The 20,821-nt window shown below is 37.3% G+C and overlaps 1 protein-coding gene and 1 long non-coding RNA gene across 2 annotated transcripts in view; one reads left to right on the forward strand and one right to left on the reverse strand.

Annotated features, from left to right (window-relative positions):
• The first annotated feature begins 3,475 nt into the window (after positions 1-3,475).
• Positions 3,476-20,821, forward strand: part of Eip75B (Ecdysone-induced protein 75B) — a 111,289-nt gene continuing 93,943 nt past the window's right edge. Inside the window, exon 1 of the mRNA XM_028310312.1 lies at positions 3,476-4,031. Within this exon, the coding sequence (XP_028166113.1) occupies positions 3,761-4,031 (271 nt within the window). The 5' untranslated portion in view covers positions 3,476-3,760. The remainder of the gene's footprint in view (positions 4,032-20,821) is intronic.
• Positions 18,690-20,079, reverse strand: LOC114356921 (uncharacterized). Its single transcript, XR_003656261.1, has 2 exons — positions 19,515-20,079; positions 18,690-19,098 (listed from the first exon to the last, which is right to left on the reverse strand). It is a non-coding gene; the product is annotated as an uncharacterized LOC114356921 (long non-coding RNA).

A 20,821-nucleotide genomic window follows, 5' to 3' on the forward strand; every position in this document is an offset into this window, starting at 1 on the left:
AATACTTATTCTTAATTGTTTAACTTATAGTTCAAAGTTAATTAAAACATTTTGTACGTTTTAATTTTTTTTTATGATATACTTACACTTTGAATAATTTTCATAGTGATAGGTTTCATAGACAAATAAATATTTTTAAAGGTCTTTTATTATCTCCATGCACGGTGTGAGTGCAAGTCCCATCCTGTCTGGTGCACGGCGCATGCGCGCGCTCCAGACACCCTCCGGTGCACCCCATTGCTTCGTGTCCTGGTGCCCTTCCCATAGCAGCCAACTTTCACTCCGAGCCCGACCCGACTATACCTCTATCTATAAAAACTATCGACAATATCGCAATGCGTCTATCCAAAATGATTCCCTTATTTCCTTACTCGTTAGGTTCAAATTATTGCATGCATTTCCCACTGCTCATCCCCAGCTTTCATGTTTGAAAAGATATGACGTAAACTTGTTTAGGCGCTTGGTAGAAACGAGAATGCTAGAGCTTCTAAGTTATGTAAAGTGAACGCAATATCATTTGAAATAAATTGAATCTGTAATGAGAGAATTGTGAGAATAATTTATTTATAAGAAACTAAGGAATTTAATCTATTTTCGCAAATAGCAAAAACATGCGTTCATTGCTTCATGAGACACTCCAATTTTACCATGGCTGACTCTACTCGTACATCAAAATGTTTTCACTAATATGTCTTTATAAAAATCCATTAGCCATTTGCTTCGCGTAGTAGTTTTAGTTGGGTAAACTTAAATTATGGAATGAAAACCATTTCAGCGAGCAGGCTATAATTCTGCGAAATAACGTTAGAGCTTTTTTCATAAAATTCGTTTTGCAGGGTCAGGGAACGCAAAGGTCACCTAGTACAAAGGACTTACCAGGTTATATTTTGGCCTTCAAGAATATTTTTTGTAATGGCGAAGTTTTAAATTACACTTGCTGTTAAATGCTGTTTTTGATTTGATTAAAACGGTTAGTATTATGTTTATGTGACATGATATTAATAATCTAAATGAGTAGTGCCCTAGTCTATGAAATTCGCGACGGAATGCCTTTAAAGTGAGGAAGGAAACGGAAATGACTATTGGGTACATTCAGCCTACTAAACTTAATTGTTTGTTTGTAAACCACAACGTCGGGCTTTAGTAAGTCAAACTGCTCAAAGGGTATCTTGCCACGAATGAAGGGCTATGAGTAAACCGTAAAACATGCAAGTTAAAGTTTTTCCTTCGTGTTTTGTTTGAGTTGTTTTCGAAGAATATACCTAAAAATAACTTAAATGTATTGGAAGTCAAATCACAGATTCAGGTTCATTGAGACTTGTCGCCAAAATAGACGTGAGCGTTGGTTGGTCTCGACCGTGAGCCGCCAGTGGCAGTGACCCCGGCGCACCCTGCGACTGCACCGCCCGACGCCACCGCCGCCCACGCCTAATGCCCGACACCCCCGCCCGCCTTCACGGTTCAAAACTATGTATTTAGACAATCAAATTGGACTACGTGCATTTTAAAAGTAATCAAACCTATCATCGATTTACGAACGACACATTTTTGAGGTCAAAGAGTATAAAGATATCGATTGATCGCGATTAATTCATTGATATCAGACATTTCTTCCACATTCTTCTATTTATTTAAATCATGAAATTGTGGAAAATTGGAAGCACGGGACCGAGTCATCGCTTGAGGTGCGTGCCAAGAGTCAAAAACAAAACTGCCTCGCGCACGTTTGAAGGCGATAAGGGATTAGCGTTATATCTTCAATCGGAGATAGAGTGATGCTTCTGTTTAATGCACACGCGTGGTGTTATCTAGCAGATAGTTATCAGCAGCTAAGCGACGTGCCCCGCGGTCAGGATCGATTGCCGAGACTCGTATCGCGTGGACGACGGAAACAGAGTCACTGTTACGTATTATTCGGCCAAAATTGACCGAGTTTAAAGATTCAGCTAAAGTGACTTCTGCGTTTTATTTAAAAAATTCAATTTCTATATGATTTAAAGCTTTGTTTTGTTTCGTTTCTTCTTTGCAATATAGTTTTGGAGTATGTTAAATAGGATTGAATTGGAATACCTACATCCTTTGAAGAGTGTTTTAGGGAAGATATATAAGTTTGCGTCCATACTCTTGTAATGATGTTATTTCATGATGCAAGCGTATTCGTAAGATTAGAAAACTTGTATTGAAATTTATAATTTCAGCTTATTGCACTCGGATACTGTATTTCTCGTGGCGTCTCAGATAACAAATATTTTTTTCAGTAAGGACGTTTTATGGAGGACACTCTAAAGGTAAGATTATGCTGAAATTCTTTCCTGAAAAGACGCCTTAATAGATACGTATTGAATAATTGCGATAAATTATGCACAAGGTAATCGCCGGTGACCTTACAAGACCATTTTGTTTCCTACATATTCTTATCTTTAGGATTAGCGTCACAAGTATTTCACACCTATTTTGTCTCGTCCTAGATTTTCTAGGTAAAGTTATGCTGTAAGTTTACAACAATTCAAAATTTATTCTGTAAGAAACTTCGGAATAATAAAGAACTATGCTCGATGATTGAACTACATAGTAGATTCTAATCTAAAGTATCACAGTTTTTAATGATGTTCCACCTATAAGTTTTGATTTATTTGGTTAAACCACGCCAGATTTTAAATCATTTGAGCTCCGAGGACACCAGTATTTTTAAAACTCAAGTTAGTATTTTAAAGACGTAGTGTGAGTCAGGTCAAGTTTTTATTCATATGTGTGTCAATTCATTGACTCAAGGTCGAGGACATGTAGAAAAATGTGTTAGAATATGACTTGTTGAATTATTAACTGTAGGCTGAAACGACATTCAAAGTTGGGCGCTACTAGGTACTTTGACTGTCATCGTTATTGTATTTATGACAATGAAATATGATGACTCTACAGAAAACACACCATCATACATAAGTAATAGTTAATTATCTTCTATTGATATGGTTATTCTTAGTTAAATTATATTATAGGAAGGTTTTTTTATCCTCGGAATTAAACGTTTTTGTAGGTGGTGTAGGTAGAGCTTTAAAGTCGCTGAACTCAGTAGCAAAACGTTAATATCAATAATGCCATTTTGGTTTAATTATGTATTAAATATTTAGTTTTTCACAGTTGATTACGCGAATGTACATATTTTAAGTAATTAATCAATTAGCACAGTTTTTTTTCTATTGAACTATACCTAATTTCAGCGCTATTTCATAGATACGTGCTCTTTTGTGTTAGAATAGTAATAGATATTGCAAGGTGTCGTCGGGGTACAGTGCACTCGAGTAAAGGTCAGAGTTAAGGTTAAAGTTGATGTCGGATGGGCGTTGCAGCGGCGTCGTCGGCGCTGGGCGGGCGCTGCAGGGAGCAGGTCGCAGGGCGCAGGGCGCAGGGCAGCACCTGGGGCGCGGGCGCGGGGCGCGGGGCGCCGTGCAGATTCACTTTCGTCCAGCCGCGGCCGCCCGCCACGCCAGTGAGAGAAAGTTAGCCGCCGCGAGCGAACGACTCTCGCGAGCAGCGAGGAGCGGCGTGCCGCGCACGCACGATACGCGCTCACCCCGCCGGCCTTGCACTTCCCATGCAACAGTAAACAAAATGCGCTGAAATGTCAATGTAAACAAGAAGATTTCCGCATTCTATGTGTATTTATTAATTATGTGTGGATTGTTTAAGAACTTTTGAACAGTTTTTTTGTTGAATTAGACTGATATAGAGACTTGAACTCGAAGTTTTTGAGGACGGAACAATGCAGTGTTTTCCCAAGTTGTCGCCTAAGCGCGAGCCGGCCGATGTGGGGTACGAGATGGAGGTGATGCCGGCGGTGCGGCGGCTGGAGCTGCCGGCGCCGCCGGGCAAGGAGTTCCGCGCGCCCGTGCTGCTGGCTGCGCCGGCGCCGATGGCCGCGCACTCGGTGATCCAGTGCATGAGGCCGCCGCCGCCACCGCCGCCTCCGCCGCCACCACGGCTTCTCAAACCACCCTCCTTCGAGGAACCATCCAGCTCCATTCCAGATCTAGGTAAGATTTAATGTAGAGTTTCTTAGATTAATAATATTGGCAGGTGCTTACCTGTTTATTGATTGTTATTATGTAGTAATAATTTCTGATCAGATGGAAAATAAGCATATCTAGTTACTTCAATCGTCTGTAATTGATAACGAATTGCGCCTATTGTTTATTTCGGGCATAAATTGTCGAATGCCTACCTAAAAATATTCAGAAAAATAAAATTGACATTGAAAATTATTATGTAACTTCCTAAAAGTATTAGGTTAATTCAGATAGATTCACGAAGGTATCGAATAAATTTACAGTTTACGTAAGTATTTTATCAAGGTCAATTCTGCTAGGACGTGGTATTAGCGGTTATTTATGTTTAAAATGTTTGTTTGTATAAATTTTTCGAGAACCTTGGATTATAGAAACTAGGTGACATGTCGATAAACAATGTTGTGATTGACCAGAATTTTGCCTCACCTTGGCCGAGGCAAATACTTCCTGCTTCGGAAAATTGTAACGTGTTGCTCGCTTCCGCGTCATGACGCGAAGGCCGCGGTACGACATACTGCACTGATCTGTCGTTTTTGCATTTACTAATTAACCATCTTGTTTGTATTTATTGGAACTACTCGTACCTACGAGTATTATTTACTATTCAATAGATAGATTTTCCTCAAGAGTCTACTTAAAGTTTTTATAGAGACAATCTGGCATACATGATTTAGCCAAGTGAACTTTTGAATGTTGTTTTAAATACTCAAACGAACAGTCAAGTCAAATTTTCCGCATAAAAACTCTTAAAAATAAATGTAGAGTTTTATATGGCAGTTTATAAGTTAAGTTCAAGGTGCAAAGCAAAAAGTTGACCATGAATTTTTTATCTCATAAGAGTCTCTTTTTATTTAAAACATAGCTTAGCCTTACTTAGAAGATCATTTGCCATACACGACATTTTTCCAAAATCTCCATTTCTATAATTGTTAGCATCGACAAAGTAAATTATAAATGAAAGACTATCCCAAAAACAACATATTATGTAAATGTATAAAAGCAGCTAAGTTTGATAGATAGAACAGGATATAAACGATACTTTCAGCGTCAGAGTATGTGTTGAGAAGAAAATTATCCAGGGAAAATTATTCAGGTTTTGAAAAGAGCCCTCCATAGGTATTAAAGTAAGATAATTTCCAATTAGGTATGTCACCGTTGACAACTTCGTTTTCAAATTGTTGCACAATAGAGCATAACGTGATATCTCATTGAGAAATTCACCTGAAAATTTTCGTGATAACGAATTTTTTCGACTTTTCTATAAGAATCTGAAATGTATGTGGAAAGAGACGTATGAAGTTAAAATATTGGTTTATTATGTCTTCTGGGACTATAGAGAAGGGCGATCGCAAGACTTATGGCAATCAAGGACTAAAAATGGTTTAAGAACACCAAGCTTCAGAAAAAACTGAAGGCTTCTGAAACCAATCAGTCAATATCAGTTCTCTTTATATTTTATATTAGTGTTACTTAGATACCTGACCTAAACAATACAAACTTTTTGACCATCAAAACCGGATTGCGATTGTCCTTTATTCGTATTCTTTAAACGATGCAAACAAAAAATCTCATTTAGCATCTTAGTTAAACATGCGCTCGGGCACGTGAGTGATAACGTCGTGGGTGTTTGATATTATAGGAAATAATTACACTATCTTCAATGCATATCACGTGTGAAATTGAAAAAATTAAAATGTTTTTATTATTCGCAATAATTTTGCTTTTATATAAATTAAACGCCATTATCATAATCTAAGATTATGAAAGTAACATTGATACATTAAACGATTCATGTTGGTTTTTTATTAGAATTTTTCTATTAAATTTCTATTTGGTTCCTAAAATTTCAACGGAAGTAATTTTCCTTAAAAAGCTTTAATTTTGAAAGAAATAAAAAACATTTAGTACCAAAAATTTTTTCAGGTTTTTCCTATTTATCAAAAAAATACATTTCCTATTTTTATGAAAATTTCAATATTAAGTTTACAGCAACTTTATTTCAACTTTTGAGAAACTTTTGAGGTTTAGATTTTTTCATACAAATGTTTTTTCCAGCTAACTCCCATTCCCGTGGGAATTTTGCAATATCCTGTTGTAACTAAGCTTTGAGTTTACTAAGGTACCTGCATCTCAAATTTCAAGCGTCTAACTTAAGCGGTTTAGATTTTTCATACAAAAGATTTACCCACTAATTCCCGTTCCCGTAGGAATTTCGGGAATTACTTGTTGTAACTAAGCTTTAAGTTTACTAAGGTACCCTACATGCCAAATTTCAAGCGTCTAACTTAAGCGGTTTAGATATTTCATACAAAAGGATTTTCCCGCTAATTCCTGTTCCCGTGGGAATTCCTAAGTATACTATAACCTGCCCAGGAGTATGAAGAATAATTGTACCAAGTTTCGTTAAAATCCGTCTAGTAGTTTTTGTTTCTATAAGGAACATACAGACGGACAGACAGACAGACAAAAAATTTACTGATTGCATTTATGGCATCAGTATCGATCACTAATCACCCCCTGATAGTTATTTCATGTACAGAATTGACCTCTCTACAGATTTATTATAAGTATAGATGAACTCATAAATCTGGAAGAAAAATCAACCATTTCATTACATACGAACGTAAGTACATGATAGAGTCAATTCTTCAATGATTTTATTTACTACAAATACGACAATTAAACATTTATTAAAAAAACGCAGAGAAGTTTGAATATACATAAATAATCCCGTAACAGTACCTTTATTTTTGCGAATGGAAGATTAGATAATTATCACAAGGTCAGAACGCCGTGTAGTGACGACGCGTCATTCGGTGTCATTGAGGTCACTGTGACATTGGGCCGATAACAGTGACAAAATAATAGCCATATCTTATCTGGCAATGTCATATGCGCGGGCGCAACAGGTGCGCGCGACCCCTGCACCCTGATAGTTTGCGGAGCCGGAGCGAGGATCTGACAGCCATCCAAGTGACTCATTTAATTCGCGCTGGAACAGGACTAAATTGTTCTGGCTCGGCAGGTCAGGGTTACGTAAAGGACACGGAAAGGACTTTAACTTTAGTCTCGACTTTGAAGCCGCTCTGTCTTGGAGTTTATTTTAACGCACTGCGGCTTGGCTGCGTGATTTTGAAAGATTTTTTAACCTTTCTTTAAACCAGATCCACCTATATTTTTATCTAAAATGTCTTTGTTTGAATTAGCTGCTTCAAATTATCAACTACGTATAACTGGGGCTTAGAGACTATAATAGTTTACTGTAGGTACTCTGTCTTCCAACTTTTATTTATCCTTAGACTTTGTGAGCCTCCACCGTTAGCAATAATGTGTTTTCAGTCGTACCATCGACCCTTCATCGACCAAATAAGTTTATTATCAAGTTATCGGAAAATGTCAAATCAACTAATAAAGTAGGCTGGCGGAAGTATTGTTGGCCTTGTTCTTCCAAGGATAGTAGATGGTCATTCGATCGGAAGCGTCCCTGGATAAATAGACAGAGACTTAATACTATGGGAGAGATAATGAAGAGTGATTGACGATGAAAATGAAATAGTTGGAGTAGAGTATAGATAGATCTACCGACATAGTGAGCTGAGTGATGTTAGTGCCCTTTTCCTGTGATTATCCGTTCCGCGTGCGTGTAGCCCGCAGAATAGGAAAAAAAATGTACTATGAAATAATGAAATGACCAGATCTGCACGCGTGCCGAAATCTGCATTATAGGAAAAAGGCACTAATATGCTCGTCTTTCAAATGTATTATTCAACAACGTCATGAATTCTAATTTTTTTTAACATTGAAAACTCATCTTCTTACTTCTAAAAACTACATGTAAATTACTCAGGAAAACATAGGTAAATGACGAACATAGAAGTGCAATGACTAAATAAACAATCTCAAACAATGTTGTTCCTTCTTGACCTTTAATAGTATAATTTATGCAAACGGATAAGTTTTTGTAGTATGTAATAATTTTGTAGAATCTAATAAAATCATATTGACATAAATATAATAGGAGATCTTCATCGACCTTTTAAAATTGTATGAAAAATATCAGACTAAAATGATATTATTCCAATTTCAGAGAATCTTTTAATAATACTCACAGGGGCAGAATATTTCCTATGTCAGGCAACTAACATTTGAAGATTATCAATATGAAATACAATATGACGTATCGCTTTTATGTGGTCACATCTCATGACGACTAGGTACACCATTATGTTGGAGGTAATTTTTGAAGTATCAGTAAAGTATCAGAATTCTATACACACAGGAATTTGCACAAGTCGTATGATGTGAGTTCGCATGCAAATTAGAACCTTAATGCATCGAAATACGTGCCCTATATATTTTGTGCCAGAGTATCACACAGCGCGTTATCACCACATAACCTTCTGTTAGAGCAAATTACTTCCCGCTGATAATCATTTGTGATATTATCGCTCTCTGCCTTCCTGATTTTAGGACGATATTCATAATTTATATAATGCAATTTTATCAACAAGGTCTTCATTAATCCTTTCTATGAGACTATTTGTTATATTTATTTCAATGTCATACAAAGTACTTCCATACTTTGTATGAAGGTACATAATCATGATGCTATGTTTGAAAATGGAAGATCATTCAATGTAAATAGGTACGTTTCATTTTTGCGGTGGAAGAGTAATTTAGGGAAAATTACTTCTGCAACATCTCATTCTAATTAAGTAAGATCCAGGGAAAACATCTTGAACGAAATCGTAATTATTCTAAAGCAAATAAAACAAGGGAACGTTAAAGAACCTACGTTATTTCTTTATCTATGACTGATGTCATAATGTAGAGCTATATGAAGTTATAATATGTGTTGTTCTGTATCGATTAATTACCGTTAATAACGCTATATAATATATAACTTATCCGATGAATGACACTTTTTGTAAGGAAAATAGTTTTTTTTTAAACATTATTCTGCTGATTAAAGTACGTGATCGAAGAATTGCCCGAAATACGACCGAGTCTAGATATTTATAGAACGGAAAAATGTTATTTTGGGTTTATACAGTATAGTTAACCTTGAATACTCATACTTACCTCTTTTAATTTATCAAATCATGTTTTGATAGAAGTTAATGTTTACCTATATTTATTCTTTAATAAGGTGACCCACAATTATAATAATTAACAAGTCTTCGATAAACTTGCTCATTCTATGATAATTCATTTACTTGGTAATGTGTTAAGTTGTGAAGTCCGGAAGACAATATAGAATCGCTTTGCTCTACAAGCGTTCAATCGAGATGACACATACGTATGTAGATACGTACCGTGTTGTGTGAGTACACAGGGAAGTGCTGGCTCGCAACCTTGGCCGAGGTCGCATGCGCGTCACTCGCAACACTTATAATAAATTGTTTCATAACACATCAACAAGTGTCGTGTAAATCCAGCTAATTGCTATCATTACCGAAGGCGTTTGATCAGTTGGTATGGAAACAAGTGAGCCTCTAAAAGGTCTATTCACTCTGCCCCCTCCCCGCGAGCTGCGCGGCCTTCGCTTTGAACCCCTCCCACGCCTCCATCAACCCCGACGGTGTGACCGAGCAGGGGTCATGGTCACACGTATTTCTGAAGCACGTGCCCTGTCTATTTTTTATTAAAGCTACAGTTAATAATACCTTGGAATAGTAAAATTTGTATGTATAATACTTTATTAGGAGAAGAAAGGTATATTTCATAGTACTGAAACCTTTAAAGAAAAATAGTTTCAGACATTAAATAGCCATTTCATCCTATTCTGGGTATTAAATACAGTCGTCTCAGCTCTTATTGTGTATCTTGATGGTTTTAGTTGGAAAGGAGGTGTTTATTACATTTTACCATTGTGCTAGCGAAGAGAAATGATAAATTCTACAATATTTCACCAGCACAATATTATGAACACAAATAATGAAGGTGTGATAATAAACCCGATCTTTATTACCTATCAAGTACCTACCTACTCCACGCATGTAACGTATGTTACTTTGTAAGTAAGTAGGTAGTACTTTATCAAGGTTCGCCACGGTCACGGTCACGGGTAGCAAATGAATAAACTTCAAGTACTTAGCAAAACCGAAGCATTAATTCTTACTTCTAATCACATCCTTTAAATTAACGTGACGCGTGATTAAAGTTCAATTAAGCAGTGACTTAATTAAAACTTTAAAAATATTGATCGTCTTAATTTTCTTTTTTACACCTCATACTTTGATAATAACAATATTGTAAGTCATTCACCTCTGGGTTATGACGTAAAAGCTGTTATCTTTAGGTCATACCAAAGTGACCCATTAGTACATTTACAGTATTATCAAGGATCAAAAATGCATATCAGTAAAAAAACAAAGAACATTCAGTTGACACGAATAATCAGAGAACATAACTTTATGTTTCTGATTGTGCAAGTCCAGAGTTGCAATGAAGGTCATTGATAAGAAATCTGCAATATTACCTGATGTGCTTTATGCCAAGAGCAATAAAAACGTAACAATCTCGAGATTTACTAAGCCAATAGCAATTTATATGACGATTCAACCGGTTTTGGATTCAATTGAGATGTTAATGTTCATTTTTGTGTTTATCTGTATCGGTCAAAAGAGTCGATTTGGGAAAGACCAAATGCATCTCACTCAAAGTCCCCTTCTGTTTGTGATGTTCACAAAAAATATAGATTTGCTAGAGAGATGTGTTTGATGACTATGGAAATTGAATGTAATGGTGGTAATGGGTTTAAAAGGCTTTTAGCCACCGAGTATTACGAGTATAATGCTTTCAGGTTTCACAGCCTTGCCTCAGGGGCGCAGCCTTCACCGAGGCAGCCTTGACATTGTGTCCGCTACGCACCCTTGACCGGTTCGGTTTACATGAGGAAGAGCATTTTAATAATATGATTTTAATGGCCAGCAACTATGAAGTTATCGATCTGCGCTCTATAGGTAGGAACCTCATATGAAAAAGTAATAATAAAAACATGACAAAAAATACTGCAGAAAATACAAAACAGAAATAAATAAATCTTTGGACAATTTCGCACAGCGCCAGCTAGCCCCAAAGTAAGCAACTTATATGCTTGTGTTATGGTTGCTAGCTTAACGGATATACTACTTATATACTTTTTAAATAGATAAGAGTCCGCTAATTTGGACCAGTTTTTTTCAAACCCATTTTACACATGGTTTTCTTTTGTTTTTGCTAATGTCCATGGTATATAATAAAAGATACATTATTCAACTTACTATTTCATAAGTATTAATTAACATGATTGTTGTATATTTAGCACAAATCAACAAAGTACGAGTTCAGAGCTTCGGTCCAATTTAGCCAACCGGTTCGATAATTTGTACCACAGGGTTACTAAATTGGATTTCAATAAATTTCAAGCCTATAAAAAAACTATGGCAAAATATTATACGATACATTCTTAAAAATTAGGAAACGAAAAGAAACAGTAGTTAATAACATAGACAACCGATATTTTTTTACACGTTATCACGATTTTGATTACAAGTTTTGTAATTCCAATTATCGTAACGCACACTTGTACCTAATCTACTTTGCCAGTCTTTTGCTTTCATTTATTGTTAGTCAAACATAACTACGCTATTATAATTACAAAATATGATTTACTAAAAAAAAAATCAAAATCCTTTGGTAAAGTTCCATACAACTTGATGTGGTACAATTTAGCCGACTAGGTGATAGTGCTTTTAAAAAATCGGTAAAAAATATAGCTTATAAATACCGAAAAATGTTTCAAATAATTGTAATCCACACTAATTTACGCTTCTAAATAATATATTAGAAACACCCTGTGATTAAATTTAACAAAATTACAAACTAAACATGTATTGTCAAAAGTTACTTGAAAACAATGAAAAAATACTTTTCAAAATAAAACACACGTGTTTGTTGTCACGGCAAAAACCACATGGCCGATATTAATTGATTTTAGTTGTGTATCGCTGAGTGTTGCAATTACAGACATTCAATAAATACTTTACGAAATATGAGGGTGGTACAATTTACCCGGCGGTACAATATACCGAACTCTCCCCTATATGTTATACATAGTAACACCCATACCCGTCACAGAAATTAAAAATCATCTTTTCAATTTCTGCCCGGCCGAGAATCGAACCCGGGACCTCACTGCATAGTAATCCGTTCAGTACAGCTAGCACGAAAAACTTTCGAGTTCAAATCGTTTGCGTACTCGAATCGCCATCAAAAGATTTAGTAAGAAAACCACAACAGCGCCCTTGTGAACGTGTCGTAAAGTGAACTTAGTATGAGATGTGGTTGCACGTTACTTATTTTGAGAATCAAAATTGTCACGTTATCGTTTAATTCGAAGATTGAGTATCGAATTTTATCGAGTACGCAAACGATTCGAAGACGAAAGTTGTTCATGCTAGAGGTACTGAACCACTACGTCAAACGGCCGAACGCTCTAATAAGTCTACATCTATCTATATTATATAAAGCTCGATTCCTACTCACTCACTGACTCACTGACTGATCAGGGGTATTTTTGGGGTATTTAGAGGGGAGGGGGGTAAAGTTGTTGGTGTTTGTTTTTTACTAGATTTTTTGACACCCAGGTTTTTTATATTTTTTGAATCAAAAAACAAAATGGCGGCATTTTTTGAGACACTAACTTTTTTGTCTTTGGTCCTGAATTTTTTATTTTTTGGTGGTTGGTTGGGGTTGCCAAGGTGTGCTAAAAAAATTGAGAAAAAATTAGAAAAACAAAATGGCCGCGCCGCCATCTTGGATTGAAAATGCGATTTCGGGGTGTTTTTAGGGAGGTGTCACTCCGAGATGCGCAATTGTTTTTGAAAAATTCTTTTGAGTGTTTGTGACTCATATAGTCTGCTTCAGAGCCCCATTCACAGATTATCAAAAAACAAGATGGCGGCTGAGCCGTCGGCCATTTTGTTGCGATCAAAAAATTTCTAAACTTTGACAGCAATTTTCCGGTAGATGGCGACACTGGAGCGGGGTACAATGTTCCAGGCGATTGTTGGTTTGTTCCTCGAGTGTTGCCATGAATCGGAAAAAACTACCATTTTGGTAGAAAATTTTCCACCACGGCCCCGGATAGTAGAAAATGGAAATTTCCAGAAATTCCAAAAACTCGGTATGCAGTTTGGTGACGTTTGGGGACCCGAATGACATTTCGCCATTTTTACGAAAAAAGTCTGGCAACACTGAAAGTTATGGGGAAAAGTTTTTTTTGCGACATGGGTGTCTTTAAAGTTAGTGACAGACAGAAAGAATAATGGCAGAAAAAAAATAAAAATGAGGTTTGGCGGATATACGACCCAGATTATGGGAAAAATCCGAAATGTCAGAAAATCAAGATGGCGGCGGCGTGGGCGGCCATTTTGTAAAAAGTTGAAAATTTCGAAATTTTGGAATTCATTTTTCGAGTAGTTGGCAACATTTTGGAAAGTCGAGTTGTATGAGGCGGTTGTGTGTCTTGTCGAGAGGTTTCGCTTGGGTGAAGAAATTTCTCCAGTGTTGCCACACTTTGGGAGATTTGGTCCAAAAATGTCGAAAGTAGAAATAACGACTTCCGGTCAAAAATTTGGACGACGCCTCCTGCAAAGGGGTCGTGCAAATGACATTTGACCATTTTCATCTCGATCACCTGGCAACACTGGGAGCTACGGGGAAAAGTATTTTTTTCGACATGGGTGTCTTTAAAGTTAAGGACGGACAGAAGGAGATATGGCAGAAAAAATCTAAAAATGGGGTTTGGTCGGTTATACGACCCAGACTATGGGAAAAATCCGAAATGTCAGAAATTCAAGATGGCGGCTGAGCGGGTGGCCATTTTGTAAAAAGTTTCAGTTTTCTGGTTTTTCAAATGCGTTTCTCGGGTAGTTGGCAAAATTTGGGAAAGTCGGGTTGTATGTGGCGATTATGTAGTTTGTCAAGGAGTATCGTTTGGGAAAACTAAAATTTCCAGTGTTGCCATACTTTGAGAGTTTTGGTCCAAAAATGTAAAAAATGGAAATAACGACTTTCGGTCAGAAATTTGGATGACGCCTCCTGCAAATAGGTCAAACTAATGACATTTGACCATTTTTAGCTCGATGACCTGGCAACACTGGGAGTTACGGAAACTCAAAATTTTGGGACATGGGTGGTTTTAAGGAATTGTTTTACGGGATTGGGTGAAGTTAGAAAAAAAGTAAAAATGGGGTTCGGCGCGGAAAATGGTCCAGATTAAGGAAAAAATGCAAAATTTTGGAAATCCAAGATGGCCGCCAAGCGTTCACCCGTTTTCCTAAAGGGACTAAACTCTCCATACAAATTGTATGCAGGGGGGCTCAGCTAACGTAGAAAAAGGCGAGGCCGAAGGCCGAGCGATAGCTTAAAGCCTGTGAGTCGCCATAGATTTATTTTTAATGCGTCAAAAAAGGACTAGAGCCCAGTGACAGACAGAAAGGCGAGGCCGAAGGCCGAGCGATGGTTCAAATCCCGAGAGTTACCACAGTTAAACTTGTGTTGCGTCAAAAAAGCAAAAGAGCCTTGCCACGAACGATAAACGCCCCGTGTAATTTTTGCGAGGCCGAAGGCCGAGCTCCGAATGCGAGGCCGCAGGCCGAGCGCCGCGTAGGGCGAAGCCCGGAGCGGCCAGCATCGCAGATCTAGCTTTTGTAGCCCGCGTAGCGGGCGACCAAAGCTAGTCTATATATATAAAAATGAAACCCGTTTCGCGTTGTCACGGCATCACGTGTGAACGGCTGAACCGATTTCGATAATTCTTTTTTTTAAATGTTTGTGGAAGTCCAAGGATGGTTCTTACGGAAAAAAATATTAAGAAAATCTCTACGCTAAGGCGGTACGAAGTTCGCCGGGTCATTACTCATAATATTGTAGAGCCTACAGTCCTTCACTATAAAATGAATTCTTGCTAAAATATTTAATTTTATTTGAGATGGAATAAAGAATACTTATATTATGGTTTGCTCCTTAAAGCAATGCAATTAAAACATCTTTACAGCATATTTAGAGAAGAACTTTTTAACAAAATCTTTTTTAGATTTCACTATAAATCTTCTGAGAAAAGTTCTCGGTTATGAGTCTGGGGCCTGGATTCTATTGCAGTAATATGTGGATTTGAACGCTACGGCCCTGACCCACGCACCGAGGCTCGGGTTGCCATGGTCACGGCCGATCGATTCGCCGGGGTGCATCCCTAGGGTTGCCAATTTCAATGCATAAGTATCTACAATAACTTAATTTATTTTTAAAGTTTAACTCAGAGGGGATTTTTAAAGTAGTTAAAGTGTTTGTATAATGATGGCTTAATTTTAAATAGTGCGCTGACATGATCAAAAGTAGAGTAAAAATACTAGAAACTATCCACAAGTTTCATAGGAATCGATTTATTCAGCCTTTTTAATCAAAACGATGAACACACGCGAGCAAGTCATTTATTCACTTAAATCGGTTTTAATAAGTCGATAAAAGTACCTATTGATGGATGACATGGTCCGCCTCGGACCCAAAAGGGTTAAATTAAATGTACACAACTTTATCGCAAAAGACTGTCTCGTACATGTTCAAAACATAGAAGTTAGTGAATTTAATTTTCTACATAATGAAATGGCAACAGACTCAATTAAAACGTTTAAACTGAAGATTTTTCTGTACCTTTTACAATAATTTAAATTCAAGAAATAAATTAAGAAACGAGAAGAAAAACACCATATACACTGAAGAGTCAACCCTGCAATTAGCGTTGCCAACATTTCATCAGCGAAATATAGTATTTTCCAAAATAAGGTGTAAAAAAATATAGTACATTTAAAAAAAAAATAGTATTTTATGGTAAAAAAACAAAAAAATAGACAAATAAACAACGTGTCCCAAAATTCAAGGATAAGCCGGCGCCGTAGGATGGACATAGTGATGACTACTTTAGGAAAAATAAGGAAAAAATCAATCTCAATTATTTTTTAAGTTACACAATAAATAACGAAATTCTTCGAAAATTGACACCCCTTATGATATTTTACATTACCACGACCACCATTTTTCAAATATTTGTTTTTTTGTTTGTATCGGCAACTTAAGTAGTGCTGCTGTTCACCCCAACTCTTAAAACCCCCAGAATCCTTGCAGTTTTTACACAAAAGTTAATCAAAATATGTTATTTCCTTAAAATTTTCAACGATTTTTACTTTCACTCCACTTTGACTCATCGTTTTGTAAAAAAAAAGTATGAACACTACTGCGGCAAGTTTTTTATAAGTTGACGCAACTATCCAAGATTCCAAAATGGTATAATACTCTAAGAAACCTAGTCGCAAAAAAGATATGCGTACCATTTTTACTTGGCTTGTTACTTAGTATGGGATAAATCTTGCACCTGAATTTAAAACCAGTTCTTCTCAACCGATTGAGCTGAAATTTGGTATACTTATGTAAGTACGATGAAAATGCAATATTATGGTACTATTGAGCTGAATGGAGACTGGAGGTGGCCATAGGAACTTCTAAACGAAACGGCGGAATTGCATCTACACTTGCAAGCAAAAGTATGGAATCACTTACATGAAGTTGTTTCCACGCGATCTTGTGAACTAACGAATTTGTTAGTAACAAAAAAAGTAGCACCATTTTAAAGATTAAACTTTTAACTTTTAATTGATACCAAATTCATTTAAATCACACCAGTATTTAAAAAGATATCCCGGCTGATGTAAAGAAGTAAGGAAAAAGACATGTATCAACTGTTTGATACGTCGCGAGTTGCGGCCTATTTACCCCCTATAAAAGCACGTGTTTTCGGATTTTTGCTTTCACACGTTGATCCTTACACATCTCCGCTTCTTTTGACACTTTACCTGGGATTCTACACCTTCAGAAGCAGCATAAATCGTTGCACTATTGCAAGAAGGGCTCAGCCAGCGGGCTGTCGCACGTCAGCTCCACATAAGGCAGTCTTGGGTTTCTAAAGTTTTAAGACGCCTTCAGGAGACTGGTGGCTTTATCCCGAGACCAAGTTCTGAACAGCGCCGGTGCACATCGCAGAGGGATGACCGTTTTTTCATGTCAAACTCTCTATGAAATCGTTATTTGACTGATATCGACGTCCAGCAAGAGCTCAGAAATGTTCGTAGGATAGCTGTTAGCGAGTGGACAGTTCGTCTAAGATATGAGCAATAGAATTTGACTCCAAAAAGGTCTGCCACAGGCTCGAAACTGACGGTAAGTCACCGACTAGCACGCTTTCAATTAGCTCGCACTTATTTTGATGGGAAGGCGAGTAATGGAGGCGAGTTTTGTTCTCCGTTGAATGCAGACTGTGTTTGCAGTGCAGCAGTCGAAAAGGTCGGGTCTATAGGCGGCCTGGGGAGAGATTTGTGCAGTGCTGGTTCGCTGAAACAGTGGCTTATAGGGGTGGCTTGCTCGACTTATCATCGAGATGTGTACGAGCAAATTGAAAGCGTGCTTATCGGTGACCTGCCGTCAATTTCGAGCCCGTGGCAGGCCTTTTTGGAGTCAAATTCTATTGCTTATATCTTAGACGAACTGTCCACTTGCTAACAGCTATCCTACGAACATTTCTGAGCTCTTGCTGGACGTCGATACCAGTCTCCCGAAAGCGTCTTAAAACTTTCGAAACCCAGGACTGGCTTATGTGGAGCTGACGTGCGACAGCCCGCTGGCTGAGCTCTTCTTGCAATAGTGCAACGATTTGTGCTGCTTCTGAAGGTGTAGAACACCAGGTGTCAAAAGAAGCGGAGATGTGTAAGGATCAACGTGTGAAAGCAAAATCCGAAAACACGTGCTTTTATAGGGGGTAAATAGGCCGCAACTCGCGACGTATCAAAGAGTTGATACATGTCTTTTTCCTTACTTCTTCACACTAACCGGGATATCTTTTTAAATACTGATGTGATTTAAATAAACTTGGTATCAATTTAAAGTTAAAAGTTTAATCTTTAAAATGGTGTCACTTTTTTTGTTACTAACAAATTCGTTAGTACACAAGATCGCATGGAAACAACTTCATGTAAGTGATTCCATACTTTTGCTCGCGAGTGTAGTTTGGGTTCGTTGAATTTGTCTTTTCGAGCACTTTAGTGCTAGATGATGTCCAGGGTCCTGATGATGAAGTCAAGAGGTGGCAGGACGTGCGCAATAGGTTATATGACTTAGCCATCCTAACAGTTAAAAGTTACTTTAAAGGCGCGTTTTTATTTTTTTTTAAATTAAGGATTTGTTTGTTAGGTTTGTCGGTGTTGAAAATATAGTATTTTTGCGTACTATATATTTTTTCAACAGTATACAGGGTGTTGATTTCAATACTCGCCATATTTATTTAGGTGATATATTATGACTTACATAAACGCATTATCCACCAAAAAATAAATTACAAACGAAAGTGGAATTTTTAGCGAATATTTTCCGTGCAACATCAACTGTACTATGGCTCGCAATAATGCAATATACGTTTACTGTGGCACGGGCACCCATCGAGCTACGCGGATCGCTCGCTTATCATGTTGGATAGTCTACTGAAGGATACGTAAAGTTGGTAGTGTAAATAGGTATTTTTCTTTGACTAACTAAAGTTAAAGTTCGTTTTAAATTAGTTTGCTGTTTCCTATGTGTGTGTGAGTGTATTGGAGCGCTTTCCGCCACTACCTACCGCGACGGCGGGAGTATTTTCTACACAAAATTACCAGATTATTCACTTCCTACATTAAAAAGGAATGTCCTTTAAGTTTAGAGTTAGGTACTTACCGATGCGACTTCAGATGCGTTTCCACGTGCCCTCCCGTAACAGTAAACCATGTTTACGTATCTACTCACGAGCACTGTACGTATGGTTAGGCATATTCCTAACACTCACTCACTATTACCACACTCACTATCACACGTTCACACACTAACTACTCAAAACCGCACGAGAAAACAATCAAAAATCGCAAATTTGCACATTCGATGACCGAAGATCTTTGTTAACTAAAGATCCGTCCTATCATAATTAATGCTCTTATAGCAAGCTTCCAAAATACTCAAATGCAAATGATTTGTAGTAGCTCAATCGTTATTATTAAAACGATAAGAATATCAATACATTTTGATAGTTATTTCGTGTAAGTAATGAAATTAAGTTCATTTAAAATAATCACGAACATGATGATGAATTATTTTATGTAAGTTATGAAGAATGGAAGTTTAACCTGAACCTAACTAACAGCCTAACAGTCGTTCAGGGAATTTAAATTAAACGCCGATAGAAATTAAATTACGTTATTATTTTAAATCAAATTTTTACAGAGATAGAACACGGTAGTAAGAAGTTTATGTACTAGAAAACATTTATCAAGCAGAGAGGAAGAGAAAAGTTGATGTTACAAGGCAAGAAATAAAGAAATAGCGATTGAGTACTAGGAATTCTAAATACGAGCTAGATTTCGCGGAGCGTGCGCGCAGCCTCTCAACGTGGGAAGCAAAATCGGACTGATGAATGGAGAAAATCGATGATCCACGATTGAGCGCCGATGACGCCCGAAACACGAAGATGAGCGAAGTATGTATTGTCAGTGCGAGCCCGATATCCGTGCGGCGGTATTATTGTATTTAAATGAAAGAAGTGCTAAATGATAGAAATTTTGTTTAGATACTGAAATCAATCGAGTTTAAAAACAAAATCTTGTCTTATCTCCTATCGAAAGTGAAGGAACAAGAGTTTGCCAGTGTGTTATTTCTAGGTGTTCAGTTTGCGGTAAGTTAAGTTTTATTTTAATAATTACTATCGTAAAGACGTAAAAGTTATTAAGGTAGAGAGCTAGAAATGTAAGGAATAACGAACCTGTATGAAAGAGCATTATTGTCATCTGTTTACAGTACTTTTGAATGATAAGTAGGTACAAGCTTATCACACACATAAAAGCATGGTTTAATTTAAAAAAAATGTAGCTTCTGTAAAAATTTTTATTTTGCGGAAGGAAGCAAATTCGTGTAAAAGGTTTTTTTATTAAAGACCTACTTAATTAATTAGTTTTTAGAACAAAAAATAAACTCGTAACGTGATAAGGTGTAAGTAACTAATTTACTCATTACATTTTTAGGGTAGATTTGGATTAAGCTCCGTCCAGTAGTCGTCGTTGAACTCACAGCTGATTATGGCTGATAGTTGACTGACTCATGGGCGAGCGCGGGTAGTGGGGCGCGGGACGGGGGGCGCAGCGTTTGCCCGGGTCACCGGGTGAGCGCCGCGCGCCGTTTGCGTTGGGGGACTATTCTGCACTGTAGTGGTCGATTATGGAAATCGTAGATATTTAAAATATAATTAAAAAAAATTTGAAGTCAGTTTTTTTGCTGATTCGTGATCAGAATAAGCTACTTAATCAACTCCCTAAATATGGCGGGTATTGAAATCAACACCCTGTATAGTACGCAGACCCGAAATATAGTACAATACTATATATTATAGTACGGTTGGCAACCCTACCTGCAATGTACAGTCGGTAACGAGGACGTGCGCGCCTGCCAGATTCCTGCACACTCAGCTTCGCATTGTCGCTCCCAGATCGCAAACTAAATTGCCCCTATTATTGAATGCATTCATCGAATGTCAAGATATCTCGCTCTAAAGGTTACTTTGTATTGCACTGAGTCTGTGTCACTCATTACAATGTTTATTTTTTATCTTATTACTTTAATTATCTGTTTTATTGTCGTCACAATTCTAG

This window comes from Ostrinia furnacalis, unplaced genomic scaffold, assembly GCF_004193835.3.
Source record: "Ostrinia furnacalis isolate ACB-3 unplaced genomic scaffold, ASM419383v2 OfSCF3000, whole genome shotgun sequence".
Taxonomy (NCBI): domain Eukaryota; kingdom Metazoa; phylum Arthropoda; class Insecta; order Lepidoptera; family Crambidae; genus Ostrinia; species Ostrinia furnacalis.